Source organism: Astyanax mexicanus, chromosome 17 (genome assembly GCF_023375975.1).
Source record: "Astyanax mexicanus isolate ESR-SI-001 chromosome 17, AstMex3_surface, whole genome shotgun sequence".
NCBI classification, from domain to species: Eukaryota; Metazoa; Chordata; class Actinopteri; order Characiformes; family Acestrorhamphidae; genus Astyanax; species Astyanax mexicanus.
In genome coordinates, this window is record NC_064424.1 from 35,807,169 (window position 1) to 35,833,473 (window position 26,305).

The following is a 26,305-nucleotide window of genomic DNA, read 5'->3' on the forward strand; positions in this document are numbered from 1 at the left end:
CTCAGTTTTATAGGAAATGACTGATCACTCTGTTGCCTGCTAGTGTGAAGGTAGAGGTGGGGTAAGAGGTGCAATTGAAGGATAGTATATATAGTATACAGCACACTATCCATCAGCCTGGTAGGGGCTCTTATTTCTTTCCACTTCAGCTAGAGGTCATGCTAGGCCACATTCCTCAGCCTGGCGCCCGAGCAGAGCGAATAAAGGAGAGAACCCCCGGAGACTCCACTCATTTTATTCAGTGGGAGTTAATTCAGTGTTTCGGCGTCAGAGACTGAGCCCATTTAAATCCCACCTTTTCCTGTCCCCACAAGGTCCTTCACAAAGCTTTTATCCTGAGATAAAAGCTAGAACCCTCCTGACTCACTTTCATCACACATGTAGATGAATAAATCATAGCATGAAGGAAACAGACATTCCTTAAATAAGTTATAACCTCATCATACACTTTCATATACACTCTAATCCAACTCATTAGAATAAACCCAAATTAACATCAGGTTCAATTATTTATAGGTAAACAGTTTACAGGAACAGAATATGGCAGCTTTCAAGATGGCAGCCATGTTCTAAAGCCATAGCCTAAAATATTTCTGAAATAAAAGGGTGTCCTGTGATTTTTGACCCTGTATCTGCAATATAGAGTACCAGTTAAAAGTTTGGACACACCTACTCATTCAATGTTCATTTATTTATTTTTTTTCTACATGGTAAATTAATATTCAGGTAGTCTAGATTATGAAGGAGCACACGAAGGGATTAAGTAGTAACTTAAAAGTGTTAAACAAACCAAAATACTCTGTAAAACATTTAAGTGGATCTTATCTGAGGTGCTGTTAATCTGTGGTATCTGAAGCTGATAACTCTGATGATTATCCTGTGCAACTGAGCTCTTGGTCTTTCTTTCCTGTGGTAGTCCTGATGAGAGCCCATTCCATCATACCATTTTTGATCGTCTTTGAAACTGCAACTAAGGATACTTTCAATGTTCTTAAAATCTTTTAGAATGACTGACCTTCATTTCTTTTCTATTTTTTTTTTACTTACTTAGTGGAGTAGTTCCTGCCATAATCTGGATTAGAACATTACTCAAATGGATCTATTAACTGTATACCAACTGCACTTCTTCACAACACAGCTGGTAATCAACTCTTGATGACTTCAGTACAGCTGTTAACTGAAAGCTGTTCAAACTCATAAAGATGACTGAGAAAATCCAGCCAAGATGTGCAAAGTTATATTATTATACTACATTACATTACATTACATTTCATTTGGCAGACGCTTTTGTCCAAAGCGACTTACAATAATGAAGTACAAAAGTAATAGGAATTTAGATAACCCATTTTTAGAGAGGGCTTAAAGGAGGTCGAAGGGAAATAAAGGGATAGAGAAGTGAAGGAGCTAATATTATATCTAATTAATACTAATATTAGATATTTTGGTTTCTTTAACACTGTCCTGGTCTCATCCTGTTTTGGCATCTCTCTGGTCTGTACCTGTTTTTATTTACCTTCCTCATGTGCCCTGTGTTTATCTCGTGTCTCCGCCTCTGTGTGCTCACCTGTTTATTTGTAGCTCCACCCCCTTGTTACCTGGTCCCAAGTGTTTCCCGTTTCCTGTCCCCGTTTGTGTGTATTTATAGTCCCCCTTGCTTCAGTGTTCCTCGTCCCTGGTTGTACGTCTTATCATCAGTCAGGTAAAGTGTTTCCTTTGTTTTTATTATACCCATGTATTTATGTGTTTCTTAGTTTTTGGTTCTTTTGTTTGTTCATTTTCTATTAAATAAATCACAATCGCAAGTGCGTCAGCTCTCCTTGTCTCCTTCCTGCTCCTGAAAAATACTTTTTTTTCTTACTAAATAATTGCATATGTTTTTCTTCATAGTTTGGATGACTTTAGTATTAATCTACAATGTAGAACATTTTTAATTTAGAAAAAACATTGCATTTAAGGTGAGTCCAAACTTGTGTCTGGTGCTGTATAACAGTAACAGTATAGGTAAAGGAGTGATATTCAGGTAAAAACAGGGTTTTCCTTCATTCAGACTCACCTGTAGAAAAGACCACATTCTTGGATATCAGCTTGTAATCTACGATGGAGAACTGGGGCAGTTCTATCCTCTCCACTCCTGTCACCGCATGGTTCCCTCCACGCCAGTAGAACTCAATATCATCTGTAGTGTAGCCATCTGTGGTGAAGAAGAGACAAAAAAGCAAGCTAATAAATATAAAACCCCTAATTGGGATCTTACTTTACTACTGTACTTACTATAACTATTTTATTTATTAATATACAATCATTTCAGGCCTGCAACACATCTCAAAAAAGTTGAAGAAGAAGAAGATTTAGCACTGAAGATGTCAAGCACTAAAATGTACACGTCCTCTTTTGCAGTTGTCATGGCTTTGTCTGCCAGCATGTGGTTTGCATTGTCTTGTTGTAAAATGCATGAATGTCCCTACTTTGTTTTGGAGGGAATGTGTTTCAGAGTTGAATGAGAATGAATTAATAATATAAATGAAGTTGAACATATAAAACATCAAATATCTTGGGTTGACTCTATCTGCAATTAAATAAAAGTGAAAGTACATATAAGAAACTGTCACTCCTGGCATTGAAGGCGCTCCTGTCTCTCCAACACTCAGCTCTACCTGCAATCTCCAGCCTCTGGACTACGATACCCAGAATGCACCTCACATTGACATCATTCACTCACGCAATCACATGACACTGCAAACGACAGCACTAGTTAGTCAATCACCAGCATACTGATTTCACCAGTTCCACTCACCATATCTACACCCTCACCTTACTCACACGTTGCCGAGTATTGTTTGGTTTAACACTCTACGAAGCATTTTTTCATTGTCTGTGTTGACTCTCTCGATTCCGACCTTGTTTTTTTCCCGTACTGTTCCATTTTTGATTTGGGGTTAATTATATCTAACTGATCTCAATACACAAATGACTTATCTGCTCAAATTTACTGATTGAGAGACAAACTTCAACTCATTTCTTTTCAAAACCTCTTCATCACTTTCCACTTTTCACAACCACTAGCTGCCCCAAGATAAGTATTTTGCTATACCAGGGGTTTCAATGAATACATAAATACATAAGTAAATACACTTAAAGTACAGGCTGACTTTAACTGAATTCACTGTTTTAAACCCTCCTCTGTCACTTCCCAGCAGAGACATGTAGTTTCCCCAATATATTTCACCCATGCAGATCACTAGCTGACCTCAGGGCAGCTCATCTCTACATACATACATACATACATACATAAATATGTTTCAAGAATAGATTTACTTGAATGTAGACATAACTGTATTGTTGTACGCCTCTGCTGGCTCCGCCCTTGCACAGCTCTAAGTGGAAGTACACTGTGTTCCTAGAACTTTTAAATATTTCACATGGCTTAAACTCGTGCTTTTGAATCATTCCCGTAACAGCAGAGTTTTGTCACATATCGTTACTGAGTGAGGAGTAAAAAGCCAGGAATAACATAGCGCCCGGGCCTCGGGGTGAACTCACTGCCAGGTGAAATCACGAACCCACCCATTACTTCCCCAGCTGAGCGGGTAAAACAAGCTGGCATTAATATTCAAATAAAACAAGGGATATTTAGTTTGTCTGGGCTTTCAGCGAGCAGAAACCGACAGGAACATGAAGAGCCGGGCCATGAATGATTGAGAAACTTCTTAAACAATAGTGGAGAACTCCACTAAACTCTTACATAACCCACTCTCTGGCTACAGTGTACGAGCTACAGTCATGTGACTCTAAAACACACAGCCAGATAAAGATTAAAGGGCCAGTCCTTGGGTTACAGTCAAGACTGCTATAGCCAAGTGCAAGTTACAGTTTTTTCACAAAATATGGAACTATGCACACAAATCCAAAAACATGAAGACCATATGTCATCATTGTGAGCACAATTCCACATGTTCTCACTCAAATATCATTCTAAATCACAGCTTTGCAAATCGCTAAACACAAATTGCATCATTTAGTACAGCTTGGTCACCAAAGAATCACTGACCTTCAGATACATAAATAAGAAATGCATTTTTGTTACCTCTTTGTACGTGAACTGATTTTCCTCGCCATGTTTCTCATTGCACTTACATAAGGGGAAATTACAGTTTTCCAACATACTACATACAGTAAAAATGGCTTACATTTGTGTTGCATATACATGTAGTACTGTAATGCTATATGGGGGGAGGGTCCCCCCAAATAAATTATTATTGCACCAAATAAATATAAAGAACAGAAAGCCAACATATTCCCATGGACTTGCATGGTATGCATTTTAATTTGTACAGTGGCTTTATGAAGTCAAAAACACAACCAAATACTTCTGATAAAAGTGCTTTAAATGTATCTTGTCAGTGTTTGTTTGATGCTCTGTAAGAGATAAGTATATAAATAGCTGTGTTTGTTGTTTTGTTGGAAGGAATCAGTTTTGCTAGAGATTTGTGGAGTTTTAACAAAGCAGTTAATCACTTTCAGTTTGTGTTTCTAGAAATGCGTTTAAACATTTGGGAAAAACTGTAGTCGATTCAAAATCAAGACCAAGACTTTTAGTTGTCAAATCCAGGACATATTAAGTAAGGGTCAAGACCAAAGGTTTTTTGTAGTAAACATCAAATCCAGATCAGGACATGTTGACAACAAGTCAAGACTAAGACCAAGAATGCCAAAGACAGAGACACTTTTTATTACAGAAAGATAAAAAGATATGTTTCCAACCCCTCTATATCCTTTACAATCAAACAAAAAGTTTTACTACTGTCCTTTGCATAGTAATATCGTTCCTGTCCTGAATGGCCTAAACAAAAACGAGAGAAAAGACAGGAACAGTGTTGCAATCTGGCAGAGATATTCCTTGGGAAACCATTACTGTGTGGACGAGACCTCCATACTCAAACCCAATTGCTATTGGATCATTGCTAAATACAATACACTTCTGTCCCTCAACACTCCAGGGTTCTCCTTCTTGCCCCACTGCAAACCAAGGAGTAAGTGGCTGGCTGAAGGACAGCTTAGATTATGGGTAGTTTGGTAGAACAATCATTCTGCTTCTCTAAAAGCCAGATTAGCTTGACACCACCATGATGGACGAGAAGACGAATAGAGAGCATGGTATACCGTGGATGTTGTCTCAAAGCACTTTACGATGATGCTTGACACCTCCTTTCACAAGGACTTTGTGGCCCTTGCTTTTTATTTTTAAAGATTTCATTTCATTTCATTAATTTAATTAATTTCAGAAACTGGGTTCTTCTCCTTGACACCACTGCAAACCAAGCTGGCTGAAAGACATCTTAGATGATGGGCAGTTTGTCCAAATAATCTTTCTGCCTCCGATGATGTGCCCCATCTCCAAGTCTGTCAAATGGGCAAAATGTCTTTGAGTGTGTCGTAGAGGCGTGTCTAACAGTCAACAATTTTTTTCACCAATTTTAAAAGCTTTACAGCATGTGTCCTTGATGTCTCAGGGTTTACACCACCTCTACAGCAGTGACCTAATGCTTAGTGTAGGTGATGCCATCCCTGACCACGTTCTCCTCGTAGATCAGACTAGAGATATATTTGACACCACCAGGACAGGTTGATGTTTGGTGCATCCTTTTTCTACAACATTGTGGTCCCCTGAATTTTTTCTATAAAAAATATATTAACTTTAATTAATTAAACAGGGTTCTCTCATTCTCTGAACCACTGCAAAGCAAGGAGTAGGGTACTGGAAGGAGGACTGCCTAGATGGTGGGCAACTTGTCAGAACAATCATTTTGCTTCTCTCCATCCAATGATGCGCCCCATCTCAAAGTCTGGCAAAATGTATCATAGAGGCATGTCTAACAGTCTCTCACCAACTTCTAAAATTTTACACAGGGTGCTTCAGGGTTTACAGCACATCTATAGCAGCCTTTTTCCTGGCATGCTCAGTGTAGGTAATGCTATCTCTGATCACGTTCTCCTTGTAGATCAGATCATGACATTCAATACGACGGGAGCCAGCATGATTATACCCTGGATGTTTATTACCTTTATTTAATTGTAGAAACATTACAAAACATTAATACACATAGGGCCCTATTTGAGTGTTCAACAGGCAAGCCATCAACCACACATCACGCAGCTGAATTTGGCGCATGACAGTGTGAGGTTGCCTTGTGCAGCTCAAAATGTGCAAAAGGCATGTACTAATTCTCTTAATTAATCATGGGTGTGTTTTGGGCGTAACAGGAAATAAACCAATGACCATTTCAATTGCTATTGCCTTTAAGAGCCAGGTTTGCTCTGACTTTGGCGTGTTGGTATCTAACAGTGAAGCACTTTGCGTGTCTCAGCAGAGGAAACTGACCTGCACATTCACACTGTGAAGGTGCACCAGCAGGTAATGTCTGAGGACAGAGTTGTTTTTTTAATTTTGTGCTGCAGTGCATATGTGTGGGTAAAGAGTGCCTCACGAACATCGCACCTGCATAGCTAAGATAGGCAAGGATGTGTGACTATTGACTGTTGTCATGGTTTAAATCAGTCAATGGTGTACCTGTGTTTTCCGCTGCCAAAGTAGAAATACCAGAAATTTTCCTGAAACACACCTAATTTCCACACCACCACAGACATCAGTATAGATATATTACTAAACTAAATCTTGCAGGGGCAAGATGTGAAAATACTGTTGACAGGGTGTACGATAACAAAGAGCATAGCAAAGCACCCTGTGCAGGTTGTATGACAGAAAAGCCTTGTAGCATCAGTATGAAGCACCAAACCTTTGACACCAAACATGACCTGTATGAATGACAAAATGTGGGGTTACTGGGAAAAACTGGTTTTAATTTCCCACATTCTACATAGACCACAGTTGTCTGAATGTCACTCTAGAGGACATTAGAAGAAAACCCCGCTGGTGAGGGGTCAGGCACAGACATTCAGCCATTCTTCCTTATGCAAAGAAGGAGGCTTCGGCCTTTGTGTGGTCGGCTGGACTTCTCAGAGCCACTTAACTCCATTGTTTCTGTGTCATTGACTCTGACTTTGCAAATTAGCTCTCTTGCCTGCGTCGCTGTCAGCCCTGTTACATCACTGCACTTGGCTCGGCTCGCTCGGCTTGCCCTGAACCCACATGAATCTAGTGTGGGAAAGAAGCACTAAAGAACGGAGCGGAGGACTTCCTCCTTGACTGGCAGGGCAGTCGGAGGTCAGGACCATGTCCCTGCCTGACTTACACTTGACTTTACACTTCAGCAAACCAAGAGTGCACGAATAAACAATTGCCAAAAATCTTGTCAAGCTGTAGAGACACGCAAGTTGTGTTCCAAAACCTAGGCAGCAGCCGAGGTATTGAGTGTCTCTGGTAGTACTATCCTATGAAGACTTCTTCTTAGTAGCCTGTTTGTCAGGACAGGCCAAGTGTTTAAATCTAGATGTTGAGCAGAGTGACATATCTAACACTTTAGGGTGTCCGCCATGTCTTCAGGGCAGAGACTCAGTAGAAGACTGTGATCAGTGACCAATGTAGACGACTGTCTTCCTGATCACATTCCCAAGAAACCCTCTTTAGAACACCAAAGGTTTCCTCATAGATCAGAAGAAATGTATTTAATTACTAAATATTTTCTTTCTGTTTTTTTTTAAAGTTGGAAAGAATAAAAAAAGGAAAAACAAAAGAAAGAAAGAAAAAAAAAACAGTAGAGAATAGACCGGCAAATGGAAGGAAGGAAAGAAGGAATGAAGGACTGAACAGAACGTTTCTGCTGTTAAATGCGAAGCTTTCACGAGGAGCTCCGATGAATGTTTGATGCCGACAGTTCAAAGCCACTTTAATCCCATATCTGGTGTCCAATTAAAAGTGCCCCCAAAGTCCACACTCGTACACTCGCACGCACAGTTTCTCCATCTCTCGCTGCCGGGGGAACGAGGCACGAATGTAGAACAGGAACATCTAAAGCAAAGGAATAAACCCGAGCGAACAAACCTCCCCGTACCCCAGAGGGGTGTAAGCAGTGTCTAAAATTGGATCTGATGGCTGCCTGCTCCTCTGTGTTGTGCTTCGGCAGTGCAGAAAATTTGACTAACACACGGTGGGCCGTGGAGATGAGATAACGTTGTTGGGTGTCAAAAAAAGGGAAAAAAAAAAAAAAAAGTCACCTCTGTGAAAAAGACGTTCCTTATCCCTCACAGTTTTTCAGAAGCAGCCTTTACGCAGAGCATGACGTTATTCGAGCTGTACGATAAGAAAACAAGGACGAGGAACACGTGTAGAACGAATCGCTGCAGCTGCTTTTTTTCTGCCAAACTTTTCAAAGGCGGGCTGCAGAGGCGGGATATATGCCTATATATGCAATGCGTCTGTAATTTTTTGGTTTTCCCATGGCATCCTCGTCTGCCACCAATATTTCACAACGTTGATTCCTATGTTTTTTGAATCTCTTTATTTGAGTCTCTATGGCATAACAGAATACTGTCTTTAAAGCAGATTAACTTAAGATCAACTCACAGTGTGAACTAAACAGGCTAAAATACAGCTTCCAAACATGGTGAAGATGTAAGATATCATGAACTGTAACTAACAGGGAACAATAATATAAACAATAAGAACACCCAAATTCACTGAGCTGATTTTGCAGATCCCAAATGATAGTACAAATCTTTGTATGTTATACCCTTGTTGCAATACATTTTTATACATATATGTATATGTTTCAGGGGTCATGCGCCCATATGAATAGAGCCGAACAGCAAAGTGTTACAGATTATTTAATTCTTGAATACAATAAACTTTCCACTCTATTAGACAGTCCTACCAGTCCTACCTAGTTGCTCGTGGATATAAAGTCGGATACAGTAGCTCATCTGTTGCTGCAAAGTTTATGTTTGTCTTGCCCTTCATTATTGGTCACAGGATGCTGCCCAAAGGAGGCTTTCCACAGGATGTAGCCCACAGGACCATCATGGTGGAATATTCTTAGTTCAGGATGTCACTGAGGTGTTTAAAACTTCAGCAGCACTGCTGTGTCTGAACCACTTGTACCAACACAACACACCATCACCATGTCAGTGTCACTACGAGAATAACAATGCTAAGAATGACCCCCCACCCAAATAATAGATGCTCTGTGGTGGTTCTGTGGGGTCCTAACCATTGAGGAATAGGGTGAAAGAAGAATAATAAAGTATAACAGAAGTAAAACAGAAGCATCTATGTGCTCAGTGGAGCTAAAAAAAAAAAAAAGAAAAATAGATGATGCGTGTAGAAAAAGGATGTGGTCATAATGCTATATTGTACCTGATCAGTGTAAATGCTCACAACTGTGTGGGCCATTGCACAGGCTATGGCAAAAAAAAACAAACAAACAAAAAAAAAACTCCTTGCTGAATAAATAAATACTGAATCTCTAAATCAACTAAATGCCTGTTTGCAAAAAAGCAACCTAAATATTTAAATTAGATAAATTAAGGTTTTATCACATAATTATCCTTTGCTGGTCCTTGTAAACTACTATTTTCTTTGGTCCACAACTATTTTTACTACCTTTTCACATGAAAAAATCTAATGGAAAACTTCAAACCTAAAATAGTAACTTTTATTTCATTACCTAGAATCCAAATATCAAGGATCTTGAGATTTTTCAGTAGTTCTCTTTGCCTTAATGCAGCTTCCTACAGTACTTCCTACAGGATTTCTCAAGCAGTTTCATCAGGAGAACACCTGAAACCTCACTTATATTGGCCAAATTTGTGTGTTTGAGCCTGATTGCATTTTCGAATGCGGGCTTGCATCAGATTCAGGAGTTTTATGTGTTTCATCCATGTTCAGAACAACACTGATAGGAACCAAATGCTTATAGGAAGCAAAAGTTTAGAGAGCAGAAGCTGAGGACCAGTTGGAGAAATTGGAAGAGTGTTTTGGAGCTAATCGATTTACAATTTCACTTCAAAACATCATAATTAATTTGAATAAAGGTAAGAAATTTGTTGCCTGTTGTCCTGTAGCTGTGCCACTTGCCTCTTCCCCCCTAGACTGCGAATACAATTCATGTAGTCAAAGGAAATGACTGGCCTCTTGTTGCTCTGTCACCTGCTAGAGTGAACACCTCAGCAGAAGCTCAAATGTAATGTATTTTAGATTAGAAAACAGACATTTAGTCAGGTGAGTATAAGAAGCTGATTGTTGCAGGTCAAGCAGAAGCAAGAATCTACTCGTCTACTACTTTACAGAAGTAGTTTAGCCCTCAAACGTGAATTAAAGAGCAGGTTCTATTCCCAGCTGGGTCAGGGATATCGAGCAAACCAGCAGAAACAGTGGCATAGCCGTGTAGCATCAATAAGGTGCTAAACCTGTCAGTCTCTGGTCTTGCCCCAGTGCTAATGGCCTGCCCTCAGTCTATCTAATGATCACCCAGAGCAGACAGACTTCACACTCCATCTGCTCCTGTTTGTGTCGGCATAAAGGAACCTACTGGAAAAACTATTTATTCATAAAATGGTGCTCCTGGATGCTTAATTAGCAACTTTACAGATGAGCCATTGAGGGAATATATACCTGTATAGCTTTTTTACAGGAAACTGTTCTGTTGAACTATTCTCTAATAAAATTGAGAATTAGAATATCAGAAATAAAGTTCATTCTCAGTATTAAAATTTTCATAAAGTCCTTCAGGGCTTTAGTGGGCTGTTGGTTTCTTTTCCTCATTCAATTTCCCATCTTTAGTATTTTCAGAGTGCCTATATAACTGCCAACACCTACTCAGCAGCAGACTGAGGGGGAAAAAAAAAACACGCTAATGATTCTCCAAGAACTGCATCGATATCGCCCACCACCAAGAAAAACATCTCGGCCATTTATTGACTGCAACCCGCGGCACCCTACATAAACAATCACACTCTCTCTCCGGAGTGTAAACAGCAATTATGCCTCCGACACACAAGTCCAATTAGAGACAAGGAGGGGGAAAAAAAAGAACGCATTTAATCAGCATCTTATTTCATGTTTCGTCGTTTGCATTAATTGTGATTTATTTGGTGCCCTTTTGAGATGTTCTCTTCGTGTTCCTTCTGCGGTTCTGTGTAATCAGACGCTGAAGGCGGTAGACCTTTAGAGTGTTAATGAAACTGAAATTTCAACATTATTAACTTTGTAGACAGGGGTGTGCATTACAGCTGAACCATGACCTCCAATACATCTGTACCAGGAAATCAGCAGGGGCTACATTTAGAGAGAGTGTTGCTGAGGAACCCCTCTGACTCCTTGTAGTCCTCCATGAACTTCAGTCCCCAGTTTACATTCCTATGTGGGACCTGCATGGGTAGTCCAACTGGGTCACACTGGAACATTTTGTCCATGGGTTTCAGGTTGGCCCTTATATGGATGTCAGTGATCGCACCACAATGGGTTAACCATAGGCTCTTTTTGTGTTGTACCCTGCATTGGGGGAGGGCTATTTGTTCAATTAACCATGATATTGATTTGAGATCGTATCACCCAGCACTAGTTATAATCAGAATAAAAAGAGTTACTGGAGTTCACTGTACAGAGCAACACAGGGATGAAGAAAGTTTCCCTTTAGAGATGGGCTTTTTAAGTTCTGTTCCTTTCAGTGTTCCCTCCTAACATCTCTAGGAGGGTCTCCTTGAGTCTTTATGTCTCTTAATGTTTCTTTCTTACACTTAAATGTCCTCCTGTTCCTTTTAGTAATTCTTAGAAAAAGTTTTAGGGTGTTCCTTAATTTGAAACTGAAGAGGAAGCCCCTTTGGTGGAACCTTCTCGAATCAAGCTCAATCAAGCTTAACCCCTCAAAGCAACTTACAGGGTTCCTCATCAGTCTCAAATTGAAGAACCCATAAAAGTTTTACTAAGAGCAATGCTTTATATGAAGTTCTGGTTTAATTATTGCAAAAACTGCGAGAGCTATCAAAGCTGCAAGAATCCCAGTCTCTGTAGCTGGGATTAACACAAAGAATTTGTTCCATCTCACTGTAAAAAAGACACCTTATTCTGCCATCACCACTTTTTTTGGTCTTTATTTCTTTAAATCATCGTGTATTTTTCTTTTTTTTTATTTTATCAGGTATTAAGTATAAATATCCCCTCATCACTGCTAGTGTGTTACTGGCTGGCACAGGCATCTGCTGGCCAGTGTTTTTGAGCTGGGAATCTGTCAATTTCCTCTGTGTGCACTGGCTGCCTAGTGATGATGCATTGGCAGCAGATACAATGGAGGCGGAGTCTGACTTCTTGTATTAGAAGAGGCATGTGCTCATCCTCATCCTCCTAGTGTAAGGGACATTACTAGTGATGAGGAAGTTTAATGAGTGGATGGTGTAATTGGTCTTCCTAACTGGGGACAAAATGTTATACAATTGGAAAAATATATATATATAAAAAATTATTATGTTAAGATCCAGTAGTTACAACAATAAATGTTATAGCATATATATATATATATAATTTAGCTGCTGTCTAGCCTGTCAGAAAAGCAAGAAAGCAGAAAAAAAGCAAGAGAGAGAAATCTGTATAAAAAGGCCAAACAAAAGGAGCTGGTGCATTCTTTAAACCGAATGGCAGCCCATCGCATTCAAAGAAGCCACCAGTCAGCCTCACATTGCATCTGCACGAGTCGTGCATCTCTGAACAGCGAGCAAACAGCAGCAGCCTCATGTGTTTTTCAATTTTTATCAGGCATTAAATATTCCCTCTCGTGCTGCAATCACTGTCGAGCTGGGAGAGGAGGCGGTCGAAAAATTAGGCTGTGGATGTGCTCGGGAGCAGAATTAGCAAGTGTTGCGTCTACCCCTGTGTACCCCTGTGTTCCAGCCTATCATTATCTACCTCTCTTAGCCCTCTATCTCTCTCAGCTGCACTGTAACTCCCTGCACCCTTGGTGCACTCCATCCATGTTCAGATGACCTGATAGGGTCCCAATTAGATTTGATTAGGCTTTTTTCATCTGCCTTGTACCACACAGTCTGGCCTGTTCTCTTTATCCCTCAGCAACTTTGAGAAGATAAGTGTCAGTCTCATTAAGGTAATACAGGAGTTTTGACTTTTCACACTCAGGATATAATTTAGTTCTGTTTAGAACTAATCTAAATCCTGAAGTTTTGGATCCCCAGCTCTGACATCAGCCAACAGACACCTTTACCAATCAGCATCACACTGTGGATGATGATGGGTTTTTATTGCATTTATGTCCTTCATCAGTGGTCAAGTGGCACTGCCAACAGTACTATTCTGTTGGTGGACTAATTTTTAGTCCAGCAGTGACACAGAGGTGTTTAAAAACTCCTGCAGCACTGCTGTGATTAATCTTTGTGTACGAGCGCAATACGCACATACACACTCTACTACCATGCCAGTGTCCCTGCTATGCAAAAGTTTCTCACCGCTAATCACATGATTACAATATCTTAGCAGAAAGTAATTGTGTGCTGCAAAACTTCACATATTGCTTATTAGTCATGTTCTCTCTCACCTGGTAAATAACCGATTTTAAAATGTGATTGAAAACAGGTCAAATGAATGAGAAAAGGTTAACACAATTCTGAGACTTTAACTTGGAATCAATGTAATGTCTGTCTTATAATTATGAAAATAAATACATAATACATTTAATACATTTACCACATTAAATGTTAGCACTTAAATTGACTGTGGCAGCCCTGACCTCTTTACAAACCTATCTCCACTTCCTGTTTGAAATATCGATCCCAGCCTGTACACTTTATATTGGCGAAGGAGTGAAAACTTGTCCGTCTCACTCTCTCATGTAACACAACTTTCTTTTGTTGTCTTAAGAGATCTGCAGAAAGTCGATAACAGGACCATTCCACTTAATTCCTGAACGAGTGCTGGAGAAGAACTGGTCTGACCATATCAGAGCAGCAGAGCGATTTTAAGAGTGGTGGAATAATGGAAAAAGAAAATAACAGACGCAGCAGACCTGAGCTTATCTTAATGGTACTGGACAGATATGTGGTTTCAGGTTCAGGACAGAACATCCACCATCATCTCCGAGAAATGAGACAGAGAGAGAGAAAGAAAGAGAGAGAAAGGAAGGATTTTTTGTGCCACTCACAGCTCTCAATTTCCAGGGTGCAGTTTTGTTCGTCTAGCGGGTATCTCCTCAGGTCCATCATGCAGGCTGCAGTTGTAGTGATCCTACAGATAGAGAAAAACAGAGCATCTGTCAATCAAAAGATGACAGTTCTCGTCAACACTTCTTCATCTTTTTAGAAGGTCTCAGACAGTGATAATGCGGTTTGCAATGGAAGAAGACCAATAATACCAGTTAGCACCATGTCTCACTGGTCAACATGTTTCTCACCCAATTAACCCAGTCTGTCCCCCTATCACCAGTAATTCTTCTGAACTGCAGTAAGAATAAGTGCATGCCTCCTCTGATACATGTGAAGCCAGACCCCACCTATTTCTCAACTGCCTTCAATGCAGCATCACTAGCCAGCCAACACACTTAAAGGAAAATGTTGGATCCCCAACTCTGTTTACATCAGCCAAAAGACACCTGTACCAAACAGCATCACAGCATCACAGGGTGATGATGGGTTTTTATTGCATTTACAGTGAAATTAAAATATGATATATGATTATTATGTCCTTCATCAGTGGTCATGAGTCACTGCACAAAGGACTATTCAGTTGGTGGACTATTCCTAGTCCAGTCGTGATAGCACTGCTGTGATTAATCTTCGTGTACCAGTGCAATGCACACTTACACACACACTCTACCACCATGCCAGTGTCACTGCTAATCACATGATTACAATATCTCAGCTATATTTGTTATCAATTTTTATTGGATGCCTCTAACCAGTGCCAGAGGGATGTGTTTAACTCCAGCAAGAGCTCATCTAAAGTACCATCATTAAATTCTGATCTATCATACCAGCTGTTGGATGATAACTTCAACCAAAGAGGCTGCTAGAGGTTGTATAGAAAAGTGTGGTTGCTAAGATGTTGGCTTGATGTTGCCATGGTGTACTAGGTGTTTACCAAGTGGTTCCAAGTCAAGCAGTTGTGAGGTGTTGTTAAAGTTAATAGGAGTGTATGGGGGAATAAATTATAGCCTCTCCCTGATAAAACAAACACAATGAACAATATCAAGGTCAGCAACAATCATTGGAGTAATGTCTGTATAATGTACAATAACATATACAGCTCTGGGAAAAAATAAAAAAAAAACACTTCAAAAAGATCAGTGTCTCTGTTACATTTTATAGATTTTATATGTTTGAGTAAGAAGAAAAGTGTTGATTTATTCTATAAACCACTGACAATATTTCTCCCAAATTCCAAATAAAAAATATTGTCATTTAAAGCATTTATTTGCAGAAAAATTGTTCAAATTCATTTAGAAACAAGTTTAGAAACCAATATTTGGTGGAATAATCACAGCTTTCTTGTGTCTTGGCATGCTTTCCACCACCAGTCTTACACACTGCTTTTGGGTGCCCATCTTTGCACTTCAGCTTTGTTTGATAGCTTGTGACTATCTGTCTTCCTCTTGATTACACTGAAGAGGTAAACGTTTTTTTTGGAATTTGGGAGAAAGGTTGTCAGTAGTTTGTAGAATAAAACAATAATGTTCATTGTACTCAAACATATACCTAAAAATAGCAAAACAAACAAAAAAAAAAGATTAGTTTGAAGTGGTCTCTTCATTTTTTCCAGAGCTGCATATAACATGATAACATGATATTATCACAGGCCAATACCATTTTCGCTATTAGTACTTTACTACTGTGCAACCCTACTTTAGTACTGCTAGACTGAGTGACTGTTCCATTAATGGGATCTCTCAGATCCGAGGCCCACGCCCATTTTAGCATTCAGAACTGCCCTAGGAGAGATTCTGGATGGGAGACGGCAGAGCCTCGCCGCTGGGCCACGAGTCAAGAGCTGCTCTTTTCATCTTTCAAAGTTATAAACTGCCAGAACCACTGAGGCGGAATACGGGCCCGGGGTGTGTAAGTCGACTGGCAGAACTCGGAGAGAACAAAGGGAGGAGCAGTATGACAGGAGGCCCTGGAGAGCCAACGCCAGATTCGCTAAATCTAGCCCTGGGTCTGCCGGCAGAGGCAACAGAGGTTTGAGGTGAAGGTACGGCAAGGAAAGCTTTGGCATTAACCGACAGATGCTCATCATTAGTCATGGATATTTCTTGTGTGTAAGAACACAGTCTCAGACCTTACAACAATCATATTCAATACAATCATTTATTAAACAATTGAATGCATTATTACTAGAGGAGGTTGAGAAAAAGTCACTAATTTGCCAGTAATAACAAATTAATACAAGCAAATCCCAAGCGATGACATTCAAGTCCTAAATCAAGTCCCAGGTCAAAACAAGTGAATCCCAAGTCAAGTCCCAAGTGAATACAAAAAACAAATCTTCATTGGAGCGTCAAGTCAAAATAAGAGAATTCCATGTCTCAAGTCACTACAACTGAATCCTGATTCTAGTTCCTAGTCAATATAAGATAATCCAGAGTCAAGTGTCAAGTCACTACAAGCAAATCTGAAGTTCCGAGCCAAGACTTAACCCAAATGAATGTCCCAAATCTTGATGCTCAACTCCAGAGTCGAATCCCAAATCTTAAGTCCAGAGTCAAGTCCCCAGTCTTGACACTTTAAGTTAAGTCCCTAGTTAAGCCCCTAGTCTGGAAACTCTTCTTAGTTCTTATACACAAATCCCAAGTCAAGTCCCAAGTCCTGACACTCAAGTCTGATGTTAATGCAAGAGAATCTCAAACCAAGTCCCAAGTTCATACATTGTAAACCATACAGTGGAAAGTTAAGACTAACCTTGGGTTAGTCAAGATCAAATTGACATGCCATTTTAATATTTAAAACCAATGAAGTAGCTGATTAGTAGTATACCTTTACTGTGAATCTATAGAGTTTTTTTTATTATTATTTTTCCCTTTTTTGCGGTAGTCTGGCTCTGTATATCGTACATAGTTCTTTAAGAAACTTGCATGTGGGTGATGGATGAAGATAAGCTGATCAACAAACTGAACTTATTAGATTATTAATAATTTGAAATCCACGAAATGTCAGCTTGCCTCACAATAACTTATTACATATATAAACAAATCACGATGGAGTGTGCCAGTGGTAGAGCAGCATTGCAATCAATACAAAATGGTCCAGTTATGTGATTCAATATTATTTATTTAACATTTGGAAATAAATTAGGTTTAAAAATAGGATTGTCACATCTTTTTCAATCTTAATGCCAAAATCTAATTCCAAGTCCAAGTCAGTGAATGCCAAGGCAAAGTTGAGTTGCAAGTTGATTGTGTCAAGTCAAATAGCAAGCCATCAGATGGTTCAACCTAATTTTAGGGACCAAAATGTGATAAGTAGATTTGAATGGCTTTGATGGAACATATGGTTGTAAAAGCTTTGATATATGTACGTCTGTATATAACAATGGCAATCCTTCTGTTCCTCTGCATACTTAATCATCTTTTTTTTGCCCTGTTTCATAAAAGTAAGCATCCCACAGGACCAAATCACAGAGCAGATATTTTTGGGTGGCAGTGATTTGTAATTTTTAAAGTAGTTTTTAAAATAGGTTATTTTACTTTTACTCAAGTACATTTTGACACAAGTAATTTACTTCGCTACATTGGAAAACTCCCCATTACTGAGTAAAAAATAAAATACTGGGGAATTTTTTTTTAATAGAGTTTTGTTCTCCATGGCAGCCCAGCTGAACTTTTCCCAGCACATGATGGGGTAGCTCATTGGCAGATATTGGTGTTATCCACTGCACCACACCAACAACTAAATTCTAAAACCTACAGGAAGCCAATGACGTGAAAACAAAATGAGAAAGTGTTCTCTTCTCTAGCTTTAATGTCTGTAAGAGATCATTTACAATCAATCAGTTTTGTTCTCCATGGCAGCGCAGCTGAACTTTTCACTATATTAAACACTGCTACCTATAGCTGCTCCACCTTACTATAGACATAAGGTCAAGTCTAGTCCGTCATCATTGGTAACAGGATGCTGCCCACAGGACACTGTGGTGGACTACTCTTAGTGCAGTGGTAATACTGAGGTGTTTAAACACTCCACCAGCACTGCTGTGTCTGGTCCACTCATACTAGCACAGACAAATAGATAATGGCTACCTTATTCAAATGACTTGCACCAAACAACATCCTTTTTAAAATAAATGTCATGGCATTTATCTGACGCTCTTATTCAGAATGTCTCACAAGGTTATTTCTGTTACAGAGGTGGGCCAAGAGTTAATGTTAGGAGTCTTGCCCAAGGACTCTTATTGGTGTTTCGCAACATAGTCACCCAGAGCGGGAATCGAACCCCAGACTTCCACATGATAGGGTAGTTCACTGGCAGATATTGGTGTAATCCACTGCACCACACCAACAACTAAATTCTAAAACCTACAGGAAGCCAATGAAGGAAAAAACAAAACGAGAGGAAAGTGTTCTCTTCTCTAGCTTTAATTTCTGTAAGAGATCATTTACAATCATTATTTCAGATCATGATTCCGTATGGGTTCACTGGTGTAATTAGATAGTAAATATAATGGCTATAAAATCAGTAAAAAAAACAAGCATCAGTGTAAACAACAAGCCAACTCTGACTGTGTTCATCTCATACACTGAATTATGCAGAGGATTTTGACAAATCTGTGGAAATTTGCCACCAGATAGATGGAGCAGCTGTACTCCGGCGAGTGTCGGCATGATTTGTGGAGTTTCTCCAGTTTAAACGTCCCCAGAGACACATTACAGTCAAGGGCTGCGTATAACGCAGCGTCCTGCTACAGCCTGAGCGATTACTATCGTCCGCTGGGGGTTTGAACTTACGACATGTACGATGACGGACTGTACACATTCAGTTACTGGCAGGATTTGTGAGTTTTTACGGCTTGTTGGTGTCCTGTGGGAGGCGCCGCTGCCGGAGGCTTCAAACTGATGTAACACAGCCAGCACCTACATATTCAGCTCATATTTTAAGGGAGAAAACTGAAGTTATCACTGCAGAAGCTCTGCTCTGGGATTGTTACAGGAAGGCAAAGTTATCTTTATCAATCCCTTTTATCCCATTAATTTCTGCTCAACTTTTTGGTAGAACATATTTGAGGCCACTATATGGGAGAATCTCATCTATCATCTCTTCTCAATGATTATAGTATCATTGAAAAGTGACTTTATTTCTGTAATTCAGTTAAAAATGTAAATCCCATATAGTATATACATGTATTACACAAAGAATTATCTATTTAAAGACTTTATTTATTTAGATGATTATGGTTTACAGCCAATGAAAACCCAAAAATCAGTGTCTCAGAAAATTAAAACAGTATATAAGACCAATTGGTACTTTTGGCAGGGTGGGCATTGTGCCAAGTCCTGCTGGAAAATGAAATCCGCATCTCCATAAAAGTTGTCAGCAGAGGGAAGCATGAAGTGATTTTCTGGGGAAAAAAAACACAGTGGATCGACACCAGCAGATGACATGTCTCTCCAAACCATCTCTGATTGGTGGAAACTTCACACTAAACATCAAGCAGTTTGGACTGTGTGTCTCTCCACTCTTCCTTAAGACTCTGTTCCCTTTATTTACAAATGAACTGTAAAATTGACTGATGGTCAATGATGTGCATTGAGCATTGAAATGCTCTTACTTTCACTATTAAACATTTCCCTGAGATCTAGTGTTGTTTGTGTATGATTTGATTTCACAAAACATTTAGGTAATCACCGATTACAATCATTCAAGATTTTTTTACCACATTCCTTTCTTAAAGAAAGGAATTGAACCTTTTGACACGTCTAAAACAGCTAGCAACTTTTCCATATCCACAAAATGTGTGTTTCTCATGGTTGTTTAACAAATGAGAAGCTACTCACTGCATCACTTAGGGTTAAATAACTTGTTGCCAGCTGCAACATAATTACCAAATCTCTCTATACTGCATAATATTATTAAACCATTCAAGAAATTTGGAGGAATATTAGTGCATAAATGGCATCAAGCCTTATGTTAACCATGTCTAGGAGGAGCATTGACTTCTTTGGGTTCAAAGACATCTGGGATGGATAACCAAAAACACTGAGCTTTTAGAGCAACATGCTTTTAGAGCAACCATCAATACCACATCTTTTACAGTGATATCCATTTATATTTAACAAGACAATGCAATAGCACATGCTAACACATTGACTATGGCTTGACTGTGTAAGGAAAAGGGCATGGGTAACTAAGTCACTTTATGGGTAATCATGTTAATTTCCAATATAAAGTTATAATAACATTAATATTTAGAATAAAGTACTGTTAAAAAGTGTGAGTAAAGCTCTTCTGTTTATTTACATTAAGCTTAGATTTCCAGATTTTCACTAAGGCTGGGAGCAGCAGCATTAGCGACTAATCCCTAGTGCAAGCAAACGGTGCCCGACAGTGCTAAACTGAGGAACCCTGAGTAGTACTGATTGTTCAGCTAGCGGTTTATCCTACGTACCTTGTTTTAACACAGTAAACGCAGGTTACAGTCAGATATACTTGCCTTGAATGGTGAAACAATTAGCTCCTAGTGTGATTAGTGGCTAATGCTAATGCTGCTCCAGCAGTGCTAGCCAGGGTTAGCAGCAGGCTACAGGCCAATAATACTCACCTAAAAAGGGCATGGGTAACTAAGTAACTTTATGGGTAATCATGTTAATATCCAATATAAGGTTATAATAATATTAATATATAGAATAAAGTTCCAATTTATTTTTGTGATCATTTGTTTTGATTTGCAAATCCATGGTCTGTTAATGAGGTAAGCTGCTCTACTGTGATGCCACTGACTCACATTCACTGACCAGATACACTTAGAAGCTTCCCTTATACTTGCTAGACTGCACAAGTGCACCCTGACCTGCGGGGGACAGGTCACCTTTCACCAAAACACACTGATTTAGGCTTAAAAGTCTGACAGAACTGTGCAGAAAAGTGTCAACACTGAGGAACCCTGAGTAGTACTGATTGTTCAGCTAGCGGTTCATCCTATGTACCTTGTTTTAACATAGTAAACGCAGGTTACGGTCAGATATTCTCGCCTCTGAATGGTGCAACAGTTAGCTCTTAGTGTGGTTAGTGGTTAATGCTAATGCTGCTCCAGCAGTGCTAGCCAGGGTTAGCAGCAGGCTACAGGCCAATAATACTCACCTCTGAATGGTGAAAGAGTAAGCTCTTAGCAAGGTTAGTGGCTAATGCTAATGCTGCTCCAGCAGTGCTAGCCAGGGTTAGCAGCAGGCTACAGACCGATATAATCGGCTCTGTAAATGCCTCTTAATTGCGCCTTATATTGCCAAAAATATGGTAACTTTTTTGTTTACTAAATAATTCTATATGTATTTCTTCATAGTTTGGAAGAGTATTAGTATTAATCTACAATACAGATTTTTATTTAATAATTTATGGTGTGTCTAAACTTTTAAATGGTACAGTATATTAACAAATTAAAAGTTTTGAGCAGATAAAACATAATATATCATGGGTTTATACTGTCTACAATCAAATACAAGACAAAGGAAATGTAAGAAATACTGCTTTGAAGGGGTGGATCAGAAAAAAAAAAACATGTTATATGTAATCAAGAAACAATCACAATTAACTTTTTTATGGTGATATCCCATGGCATGCAGATTTTGCTGAACAGAAACGGAAATCTAAAATAAGACCCCACGGACCACACAGATCTGCTCTTCCTGTGCTCTAAACTCAGCTGTCTCAGCTCATAAAGAGGCTGATAATTAACCAATGAGCTGATTCAGGCATGTTAGAGAACAGAAAACATTAAAAATCTGCAGAGAACTGGGACCCAGCGGTCCAGCGGGTATACTATTTAAACTCATATATTCTAGTTATTAGAACATTAGTCCTCAAACAGCCTAAATAAACACTAGTATACATATCTGGGGGAAAATCAGTCCACAGTCATCAAAAATATACAATATAAATAGAAGATATTAGTCAACAACAGCCACATAATACACTCCTGTAAACTAGAACAGAGTATATTAATTATTTAAAGACCTAAAAACTGTGGTCCCCAAAAGGAAGTGCTGGACTGTTATGCTCTTCAGAAGGAAAATAGAATTAATCTGGAACAACAAATGATTGCACTAATTGTAAACTGATATGGCCAATATTTTTGAGCTACACATACAGAAGTAGTGTGTAACGCATGTCTAATGCAACAAGCCAGATGTATCGACATGAAGTCGTAGAGGTTCTTAATAGTGTCCAGCGATAATTCCTCCCATGCAGCACATGTCTTTAAAGCAAGCTCATGAGAAGGCAGCAGCATGTGGACGAGCACTGAAGGTAAGGCAGGGTGACTGGTTGCAGTCAAAGTGCCTATAATGTAGACCAAAGGTGATGTAACATCATTCAAACTTACACCCAACACCATGAAACCAGACCACAATTAGCGGACGTTTAGACATTTTAAATTTAGCAGAACCACCTCTATGGAAGGTTGTGGACAAAAGTTTTATGGAGGCTCATAACACTCCCATCTTTTAGTGTTGTGTTCATAACACTGCGATTTTGCTGTCCACATGCTGCTGCCATCTCTAGAGCTTGCTTTGAAGACACAGGCCGCATAGGAAGAATTATTGCTGGACACTATTAGGAACCTCTACAACTCCATGTCGATACATCTGGCTTGTTGCATCTGTATGTGTGAGTTGTTTTCAAAGCAATCTGATTTTTTGTGCTGTGTTTTTAACACTCCAATCATTTTGCACTATGTTTTTAACACTACATTACTACAATCATAACCCTCTGACATTAAATCACCAAAAATGCTAACAGAAAGGTTAAGGAAACTCTTGAAATTAAGTGCGACTGAATAAAGTAAATATACTGTATAGACTTGTCAATTCTGCCGTAATAGATTTCAAATTATTCTATTTAAAGTTTTGGGGTAAATCTATGATGAACCTGCCTATAGACCTTAAAAGCTGACATAAGTATTTAACTATGAATTTTGTATATACAGATATCCAAAGTTGCAAAAGTTGATTTCAGGGAGGCCAGCACGCTCGGAGGAAAGCGCAGCGACTCAGTTCAGATACATCAGCTCACAGACGCCCTCTGCTGCAGACATCACCCTAGGAGTGATGTGGGGAGAGAGCGCCATCTACCCACCCGGAGGGAGCAGGGCCAATTGTGCTCCCTCTGAATGCCAGCAGCTTGATGGCAAAGCTGCATGAGTGGGGGTTCGAACCCGCGACCTCCTGCTCATAGTGGCAGCGCTTTAGACCGCTGGACCACTCGGCGCTCGTAAATAAGCCTTTTAATAGTAAATTTTACTACCTCACAAGTTCAAAACACAGAAAAGTTAAAGTTAATTAACATTTAAATTATTAATTACACATTTAATATTTCTAAATAATCCTTAAATGAGAGACTGGATCATACACTTCTAAAAGTGAGTCAAAAATGACCTGTGTTAGAATCAGTATTTTATCAGTCTTTATGGCACTTTTTTCATTTTGGTCAAGAATAATCATTTGTATTATATTTAAAAAAAAAATGATTTAATGTTTTTTTTTCTCTTTTTCTGTTTGGGATCATTGCACACAGTAGCATTGCATTTTGCACAGCAACTGCTGACTTTACAATCTTTGTTACTTGGGCAGAACTGACCATGTCTTTACAGTCCACAAATCCATATCTATTCCTGAAAGTTGATAAGAATCAATGTTCTAATGAACTCCTACAGGAAATGGAAGCTGCAATTTTTTGACCCACTTGTGGAAACTAGGGCAATTAATACAAAAGCAGAACTTAGTGTGTAGCAAAAAAAAATAAAGTAGCATGATATAATTAACATGTTGTGTGGAAAATTTGGAATATTAAATCATCGCTATGACAATTTCTGACCCACTAATGCATCTTAAGATCAATAAGTAAATGAAATGTAACACAAATATACAAAAATCAGAGAGAAATATGCACCTGCCCAGAGAAGCTTTCTGTAAACGGACAGGAAACCAGCGAGTGCACTCAACAGCACATCCCCTGTTCCTGATTCTGTACTGCAGTAATTGAATAATCGTTGCTGATGTATAAAACACTTGATCTTTGATTGATCGTGTCATCGTGATGCCGTTCTTTGAGCTCGGCTGCACAGTTCTTTTAATGCGGAGCTTATTAGACTATAATTAGCTATACATACTGTTCATATCTCAGCCTAATTAGAAGATGCTCTCATGCATATTTATGCAATCAAGCGTACTCGCATATAATAGCTGGAGAGATCAGGGGCGAGGCTATGCTCTTTGCATTTTTCCATTTATAAGGAACTTATTGGTCTTTTAGCCGTGTCTTCTGTAGGAAGGTCAGGATCAGGATCAGGGCTTTGTGCCTCCCAAGGCTGGCATGGCGTTTCACAGCTGTGTGATGTAATGTGTCTCATTACTGAAGGTTTGTGTAGAGACCTTATGGATTTTTTCCAGAGCTTTTGCTTTAAGGCGCACTTAAAATCTTTAAAATTTTCCCAAATATCATCAGTTCACGTTATAATCCGGTGTGCCTTATGTATGATAAGCAGTAAAGCCACTCTGCTGAAGTACAGGTTATACAGGAGTTTCAGTGAAATTTCTCCAGCACCAAGGCTGAAGCAGTATTAGCATTAGCCTCTCACTGGGCTAAGCACTAGCTCTTTCACAGCTCAGTGTGAGAGTTGTCAGCCTGTAACCTGCTGCAAACCCTGGGTAGTACTGCTGGAGCAGCTTTGGCATCACCGCTAACAGTGCTAAGCGCTAGCCCCTTGCTGTACAGAGGTGAGTATCATTAGTCTGTAGCCTGCTGCAAACTCCAGCTAGCACTGCTGGAGCAGCATTAGGTTTACCTGCTACCTCTTTTGTCATTGAGAGGTGAGTATATCAGACTGCAGTCTGCATGTTTACCATGATAAAACAAGCTACATGATGGGATGAAACATGAGCTAATATCGTCCTGGGTTACCGGAACACTCAAGGTTTCTCAGTGTAGCTCTGTCGGGTGGAAATCTAGGTTTACTGTAAATAAACGGAAGTGCTTTACTCACCCAAAGAAACAGTTTTCAGGAGAGAAATCTCTGTAGTTTAACATCCAGCACTCGTTTGACTTTAACAGAAAATGTTTTCATTTTTATGAATTACAGTTTTGTTTACTTAACTTAGCTTAGCTTTACAGGTCTTGTCACCCAGTGGCGAGACCTGCAGAATTAGAAAGAAAACATGGCAACACTCCTGTTCCTTACTAGTGTCTCATAATGCGCCTTACAATTCGGCATGCCTTACGTATGAAAATAGACCAGAAAATAGACATTTATTGAAAGTGAACCTTATAATCCGGTGTCCGAGTTATAGTAAAAAAATATGGTAATGAAATTCTATTTTTCCATTTTTCATTGAAAAAATAAACATTTAAGACCTTTTGAGGAGTAAGAAAAGGCAAAAATCGTAAAAAAAAAAAAAAAAAAGTATCAGTATCTCGATCTTGAGAATGCACATCTTGAGAGCACAAAATTGACTGAGTAAATTTGGCCCAGACATTAGTTGGGAAATAAATAGTGTATTTCACCTGCATGATGCAAACACTCAAAAAACAGGGATTTGTTTTTTTAAACGTATTTAAACATAGTGATAGCATTTTTTTTAAACTCAATTAAATAAGCTTTATACTATATTTCATTATTTATTGCAGACACAGCATCATTGCATTCAACACCACTGCAATCAAACTTTCACACACCCGGTACAACCCAACATGGCCACGCCCACGACTATTTAATTGGTCACTGAAAGTTTGAAACCTAATCCAAGTGACTAATCAGCCTTGGTAATGAATTTATGTGCATTGTGTTTGAGCTGTGTGACTTTGCTGAGTAAACATTGTACCGTTCCTTTGCCTCCTGGCACCATCTATGTGTATACTGACCATTGCTGACCATCAGTGTGGAGTCACTCCCCCAGGCTAACTTACTTTTTGTGTTTACTGGTAGTCTATATGGTACTGTATAAGTATCACTTTTCCTGTTGAACTGAAAGTAAAAAGTTATACATGCACTGATGCAGCATTCTGAAAGATATTAACTGCTAACAAGTAAAGCTAAGTCAGAGTGACACATGTTCCAATCACTTCCATGGCAACCGGTGTATACAAACCAATAACCTTGGTATGCAGATTGCTTGTACAAACATTGGTGAAAGAATGGTTACTCTTAGGAGCTCAG

General features: G+C 39.2%; 1 protein-coding gene across 2 annotated transcripts in view; it reads right to left on the minus strand.

Annotated features, from left to right (window-relative positions):
- Positions 1–26,305, minus strand: part of LOC103038806 (gamma-aminobutyric acid receptor subunit beta-2) — a 134,130-nt gene that overhangs the window by 21,607 nt on the left and 86,218 nt on the right. For both annotated transcript variants that reach the window (XM_007232143.4, XM_007232142.4), the window contains exons 5-6: positions 14,100–14,182; positions 2,054–2,191 (exon numbers count right to left, since the gene is read on the minus strand). In XM_007232143.4, coding sequence (XP_007232205.1) covers positions 2,054–2,191; positions 14,100–14,182 — 221 coding nt within the window. The remainder of the gene's footprint in view (positions 1–2,053; positions 2,192–14,099; positions 14,183–26,305) is intronic.